The 7,805-nt window shown below is 37.3% G+C and overlaps 1 protein-coding gene across 1 annotated transcript; it reads right to left on the bottom strand.

Annotated features, from left to right (window-relative positions):
* Positions 1-3,833: 3,833 nt before the first annotated feature.
* On the bottom strand, positions 3,834-4,409 carry LOC102830887 (putative high mobility group protein B1-like 1-like). Its single transcript, XM_006832011.1, has one exon. It carries the CDS (start codon positions 4,404-4,406, stop codon positions 3,834-3,836), a length of 573 nt encoding a protein of 190 aa, XP_006832074.1. The 5' UTR covers positions 4,407-4,409.
* Positions 4,410-7,805: the final 3,396 nt, after the last annotated feature.

Here is a 7,805-nt window from a genome sequence, read left to right as displayed (position 1 = left end):
CTAGGATTTCATTGAGATTTTTGCATCTATGTTCATGATGGATATTTGGCTATGAGTTTCATCCTTTGTGATATCTTTACCTGGTTTTAATTTGAGGCTTATACTTGCTTGAGAAAACTTATTTGAGAGCTTTCTATCCTTTCCTGTGCTCTCGAATAGTTTGAGTAAAATGTGTGTCAGCTTTTCTCTGAATGTTAAGACTTTTTTTGTTTATTTTAAACTCTCTGAAATAAATACATGGAGTACCTATTTCAGTATTACCCTCTCTGTCTGGAAATTTACCACCACTTCTCTGTAACTTTGTAGAATTGTGAGGGCATGTGTGTTACTATCTAGTTCTATATTTCAAATACCAACAGCCTCCATTGTGGACAGATTTTAGCAGAGGTTCAATACTAAGGCAGACTGAGGAAAAGGATGTGATAATGGATTTCTTTTAAAATTTGGCCAGTTAAAATCTTATAAAGAGCATCAGCACAATGATTGATAGAGTGATAGAAGATGGTCCCACAGGTTGGAATACACTGAAAGTATGACTGGGCAAGCAAGAACTACCTACTCCAAGTATGATCAGGCTTAATGATGTGGATGAAATAAAGCTTTGGACCTTTATTTGTTGATGGGGCACAACCTAAAAATTAAGAGAAATCACTGCAAAAATCCATTAACAGTCTTAATGTGAAATGTTTTAAATATGAATCTAGAATAACTGATATTTGTTAAAAATGAAATGAAAAACAGAGAGCAATATCCTAGGCATTGCTAGTGGTGTTAGTTGTTGATGAGTTGGTTCCAATTCATAGCAACCTTAGGTAAAATGAAACACTGCTTAATCCCATGCCAACCTCAGTATTGTTATTATGTTTGAGCCATTAATCTATCTCATTGAGGGTTTCCTCTTTTCTGTTGACTCTCCACTTTATCAAACATGATGTCCTTTCCCAGGAACTGGTCATTCTTAATCCTATATCCAAAATATGAGAAAGTTTAGGTCCCTTCTAAGGAGTATTCTGGTGTACTTCTTCTGGGTCAGCTTTGGTGGTTCTATAGAAAGTCCATGATGCTTTGATAAATCAAGTGCATCAGCTCTTCTATTCTCTTCCTTATTCATTGTCTGATGTCTACATGCATATGAGGCAACTGAAGATATCATGACTTGCATCAGGTGCACCTTATTCCTCATAGTGACCTCTTTGCTCATTAACACTTAAAGAGGTCTTTTGCAGCATATTGCTTAAGGCAATACATCCTTTGATTTCTTGAATGCTGCTTCCATGAGCAGTTGTGGATTCAAGCAAAATGAATTGTTTGACAACTTCAATCTTATCTTCATTTATTATGATGTTTTATACTGGTTCAGTTGTGTGGATTTTTATTTTCTTTACATTGAGGTTCAATCTATACTGAATACTATAGTCTTCTATGTCAATAAATAAATCTCCCTAGTTTCCAGAAAGCAAGGTTATGTAATTTACATATCACAGGTTGTTAGTGATTCTTCCTCCAGTATGCTTGTATCCCCTTGTTCTGTTTGAACTCCTGTATCCCCTGGTTCTTATATGGTGTGGTGGGTTAATATGCTAGACTGCAAAGCTGTTTGAACTTTAATATCAATGGTTTAAGCTTACCAGCTGCTCTTCAGAAACCCTATAATGGTTTGCCATGGGTTGGAATAGACTAGACAGCACTTAACAATAACAGCAACAACATCCCCTTTTTCTGCTTGAACTGGCTGTTGGTCTATGTACAGGTTTCTCATGAGCACAAGTCCGTGTGCTGGAACTCCTATTATTCACAATACTATGATCCACATAGCTGAATGCCTTTGTATAGTCAACAAAGCACAACTAAATGTTTTTCTTGTTTTCTCTGGTTTCACTCAAGATCCATCTGATACTAGCGATGAAATCCCTTATTTCGTATATTTTCCTGTATCTAGCTTGAATTTCTGGTAGAGACCTGTTCATGTTCTGCTGTAACCATTTTATAGTATCTTTAGCTAAATCTTACTTCATGTGATACTAGTGATATTATTTAATGATTTCTGCATTCTGTTGGATCACCTTCCTTTGGTATGGGACCAAATATGGACCTCTTCCAATCGGTTGGCTATGTAGCTATCTTTCAAGTTCCTTGTCATAGATGAGTGTGTGCATCCAGTATTGTATCAATTTGATAAAATGTTTCCATTTGTATTCCATCAATTCCTGAAATCTTGCCTACAGCCAAAGTCTTCAGGGCAGGTTAACCTTCTTCCTTCCATACCATCAGTTCCTGATCATATGCTATCTCTTTTTTGTGGTTTTGTTTTGTTTTTAATTAGCACTTAAAACCTCTGCAATGATTAGTTTATTAGTATCATCCAGGAATCAGACATCAGCATTCCTCCTGAAATTATACACAAACAAATGCAAAAATCCAAGTCAAAACAATATTAACAAAATAGCACTCCATCACAAAAGCATGTAAAATGACAAGAAAGCTATTTGGAAACACTGACACTTGAAGAGAACAATCATCTCAAAACCCACAAAATGGCCAAATTTTTCCTAAAGCTTGATCAGCAAGTAGATGTGACTGATGAGCAAAAGTTTGTTTTGTCAAGAAAAACATCAGACCTGAATAAATTGATCATAAGTACTGAGCTCTTGTCTTCTTCCTTCATGTTTGACTTACAGTATAAACTACAATATAGGGGGAAAAACACCCCTATTTTAAATATGGTATCATGCTATAAATTGACCATTCTAATAGAGAATCTCAAGTCTCCTCAACAGTCCGTATTAGATCCGTGGAAAGGGGTTTATAGCCAGCGTTTTCATAGAGCCTTTGCAAGGTCTACCACCAACAAACCAACCCAGTATGGCAGTCTTGTATTTTAAGCTCACACTTTTGAGGGTACATACTTTGGCTTACTTTAATGTGGAAACTGCAAATATAACTGCTATTACCTAGTAATGGACATCAAAGAATGTCAAGTCCTCACATCAAGATTAGAACATACCTTTCTAGTAGTCCTTTAAGGCTAGTTTCGGAATGTTTGCTTCTCGTTGTCCCATCTTCAAATAGATCTTACTTTCTCTGCGCTTTGAAAACATGTTAACTGGACTATGGGAATTTGTGATCAACGAATTAATATTTGCCTTTCTGTTATGGATGAAAATGGTCTAAGTCCACTTCAATTACCCCATCATGAGTAGGCAGGGTGTGTGAATGAAAGCTTTTATTGAAAACAATCAGCTGACTATATCATAAGATAAACAGTATAAATAATTCATATGACCTGAAAAGGGGTACGGGGCAGGGAAGACTGGCTTCCCCTCAAGAAGAATGATGTCAGACCTAGGAAAAGGACAATGCTAATTTTAAAAATGTATTTATTTAGAAGCATTCAGAATGTCAACAAAACAGCTGCAACTTTTTTTGTTTGCAATTACAGTGTGGTATTCAGCTAAGAAAACAATTATTTCATATAAGCTGCATCAGACAACTGAAGATGAAAACAAAAACCACCATCCCCATACATAACTAATTTGTGCTGTGCACCAACAAGAATCTGCTTTAAATGTCCATGCCAATTTACAACCCCAATACTGTACCAGGCAAGGTTAATAGCTATTGAAAGAAAATACCAGCAGTACCAGGCTAGCTAAAGACACATTCGGTAGTGTGTTAACTATGCAAAAAAAGACACTGTACAGTTTAAAAACAAATCTTACACAGCAATACCTTTGACAATTTTTTTTTTTTCTTTAAAAGGAATGACTTGTGTACAGAGGGGTAAAATGCTTTATAGACAGACACACACAAAAAAATGCGCTGCAACCAACTTATTAATCATCATCTTCCTCCTCTTCCTTCTTTTTCTTGGTTTTTTGAGCCTTGACGACTCCCTTTTTGGCTGCATCGGACTTTCTTTCAGCCTGGTAGGCAGCAATATCATTTTCGTACTTCTTCAGTTTAGCGGCCTTCTTCTCAGAAGGCTGCTTGTCATCGGCAGCGGTATTATTCCATATTTCTCCCAGTTTCTTTGCAACGTCACCAATGGATAGACCGGGATGCTCGCCTTTGATTTGGGGGCAATACTCTGTACAAAACAAAAAGAAAGCGGAAGGAAGCCTCTTGGGTGCATTGGGATCCTTGAGCTTCTTTTTTGTCTCCCCTTTAGGTGGGATATAGGTTTTCATTTCTCTTCCATAATGGGATTTGTCCACCTTTGCCATGTCTTCAAATTTTCCTTTCTGTTTAGCAGACATGGTCTTCCACCACTCTGAGCACTTCTTGGAAAATTCTGAGAAGTTGGCTGAAGCATCTGAATGCTTGTTGTGCTCCTCCCGGCAGGTTTGCACAAAAAATGCATGGGATGGCATTTTCCCTCTTGTCTTCATAGGCTCTCCTTTGCCCATGTTTAGTTTTTTGTTTTGTTTTGTTTTTGTTTTTTTCTGCCTGTGAGGCACAGTCTGTCCAGTGCTGTCCAGCTCTGCCTGGCCCTGCTGGGCTGTCTCTATGGAGGTCAATGCACTGCAATGGCTGCCCACATGCTATCTCTTCAGGGGCTCTGGTATCGTAGTGGTTACAAATCGGGCTGCGAACCACAAGGTCAGCAGGTCGAAACTACCAGCAGTTCCGCTGGAGAAAGATGAGGCTTTCTGCTCCCGTAAAGATTTACAGCCTCGAAAACCCTGTACAGGGTCGCTATGAGTCAGAACCGACTCCACGGCACATAACAACAACAACAACAACATGCTATCTCTTGAAATGGTTTGTGAGCTGAAATGGACTGGCATTGGTCATTTTGAATCTGACAATCATATTACTATGCTGGGAATTCCAAACTGACGAGAAATGTTGTCACGATCATCATCAACTAGATCATTTCATGATCTATCCTGAAGCATGTTGCTATCAATAATAGGGAAGTATCCATATACTTACAAGGAAGATCAGCTAATGCAACTGTTACTAAAATTTATTTACAACTAACGCAAGGAATAACCACTAATCCAAAGACTAAAAAACTGAAGATTTAAACCAATTTTTGAAATCTGAAATTGGTCAAACAAGCAATAAAGATACCTGATAAGTACAGATGTTTTGTGTGTGCAAGCTGGAGACAAATCAAAAAGTTCACCAGTTCAGAAAATATGAATTTGGTGATAAAATGGCACTGTAGATGTCATGGTAGAATTTTGCAAGATTGTGGACTTATTCATTGGAAAGACACGTTTTTCAACAGTATTAACAGCAACTATACATGTGGACCTCACCAGCTGGAATGCATAATAATAAAATCAACTACATCTATGGAAAGAGAAACTGGAGTAGCTCAATATAATCAAGCAAAACAAGATCTAAAAAATGGTTATAGAACAAACCATCAAATGCTCCAATTCTGTCTGAAGGTGAAGAAAATTAAAGGTAGTCCATGAGAGTTAATATATGACTCTGAGAATATCCCACTTGAATTTAGAGATCATCTCAAACACAGACTTGATGCATAAGACCCTGAAGAATAAAGAATAGTTGAATTGTGGGATGACATCAAGAATATCATACACGAAGAAAGAAAAAGGTCCTTAAAAAGACAGGAAAGACCAAAATGGATATAAGAAATATCTCTGAAGCTTGCTCTAGAACACAGAGTAAAACAAAATTATTGGAAAAAATTATGAAGTAAAAGCGATGAACTAAAGATTTCCAAAAGTGATTTGAGAGTATGAAGTATTATAATGAAATGTTCCAAGACCTGGAGTTGCTGTTGTTGTTAGGTGCACTTGCCTTGGTTTGACTCCTAGTGACCCATAGCACAACACAATGAAACACTGCCCAGTCCTGTGCCATCCACACAATTGTTGTTATGTTTGAGTCCATTGTTGCTGCCATAGGATCAATCCACGTCCTTAAGGGGTCTTCCACTTTTTTAGTAACTCTTAAGCTTACCAAGTATGATGTCCTTTTCCAGGGACTGATCACTCTTGACAACATGTCCAAAGTAAAAGAACCTAAGTGTCCCTATTTTAACTAATGAGGAAGAAGTCCACTTTGCACTGAAGGCTTTCTGACTTCATTTCTTCCAAAACATACTTGTTTTTAATTCTGGTAGTCAATTATGTTTCAAATATTCTTTGCCAACGCCATAATATAAATGCATCAATTCTTCCACTGTCTTTCTTATTCATTGTGAAACTTTCACAACAATAAGAGGTGACTGAAAATTCCATGACTTGAGTTAGGGACACCGTAGTCCTCAAAGTGATATCTTTGCTCTTTAACACTTTAAATTTTATACATGAAATGTATAAAAACTACAAGTTAGAAAACTTTAAGGGAAAAAAAAAACCACTCAGTATTTCTCAAGTCAAGAGAATATTGAACAATGCAGGAAGCGTTTAAGGGGATGGAATGAATACACAGAGTCATTGTACCAAAAAGAATTGCTCTTGGTCAGTATTCAAGCATTTCTGGACCTAGCATGTGATCAAAAGCCTTTCTTAATCGAGAAGATATTCAAGATGCACTGAAAACATTGATGAAATATAAGGTTGCAGTGACTACGAAAATACCAATTGAAATATTTCAACAAATGAATGTAATGCTACAAGCATTCATTTGCCTCTGGATGTCTATATTCATTTGAGTATGGATGACAACTCCCTGACCAACCCGATAATAGAGACTTATAATTTTGCCCATGTATAGGTAATTATGACACTGTGGGCTAATGCATCAGTCTGCAAAGTTATTTGAACTGCAATGTCAGTGGTTCAAGCTCACACATACTCCTTGGAAACCCTATACAGGGTCGCTATGGGTCGGAATCAACTCGATGGCACTTAACAACTACAACAATCACAATTATGACACACAAGTAAAATAATTGAATAATAATTGCAACAACACATTGATATGGGATTCCTAGAAATTCAAACAAGATTCAGAAGGATATGAAATGAGGCATATAATTGCAGAGATCACATGGAACTTGGCACAAAGAACAGGATAGCAGAAAGATGATTATCTGTGTTTTATTTACTGTGCAACTACATTCAACTGTGTGGATCATAATAAAGGATGCAACACAATATGCAGGTTAGGAACTCTAGCACACTTCATTATGCTTACGTGGAACCTGTACACAGATCAAAGTACAGTTATTCCAAAAGAACAATACTTCATGCTTTAAAATCAGGAAAAGTGTGTATCAGAGTTGTATTGTTTCATCATAACAATTCAAATAAACTAAGGTAAATTTTTTTGTTGTTAAGTGCCATCATCAAGTCAGTTCCCACCCATAGTGACACTGTATAGGATATCCAAGAGGCAGCTGGTGAACCTGAGCCGCCTACCTTGCAGTTCAGACAACTTCAGGCAAAATAACCAGGACTCCAAAGTTATTTAGGTAGGTATGTATAATTAAAGGATTAAATTTCTTATTTTAATTAATTAGTATAGAACATTTGTTGTTGTTGTTGTTATGTGCCGTGGAGTAGGAACCGACTCATAGTGACCCTGTACAGGGTTTCCGAGGGTGTAAATCTTTACGGGAGTAGAAAGCCTCATCTTTCTCCCGCGGAGCAGCTGTAGTTTCGAACTGCTAACCTTGTGGTTCACAGCCCGATTCGTAACCACTACGCTACCAGTGGAAGAACATAGGGCAGAGCATTTTAGACCAAGAGAACAGCACTTGGGAAATCCTTGAAGCCAAAAGGAACTTCCTTTTTACAACAAATATAATAAATGTGTGTTTGTCTAGGCTTGGCTCTGAGCTGCAGATGCAGTCCAGGTGTGCTCCATAGATCTCTCAT

This window comes from Chrysochloris asiatica, unplaced genomic scaffold (assembly GCF_000296735.1).
Source record: "Chrysochloris asiatica unplaced genomic scaffold, ChrAsi1.0 scaffold00005, whole genome shotgun sequence".
Lineage (NCBI taxonomy): Eukaryota > Metazoa > Chordata > Mammalia > Afrosoricida > Chrysochloridae > Chrysochloris > Chrysochloris asiatica.
The sequence above is the reverse complement of the archived record's forward strand: the minus strand, read 5'-3'. Positions and strand labels throughout refer to the sequence as shown.

Coding starts and splice junctions, on each gene's coding strand:
- LOC102830887 (XM_006832011.1), bottom strand. CDS start 4,406: ATGGGCAAAGGAGAGCCTATGAAGACAAGAGGGAAAATGCCATCCCAT.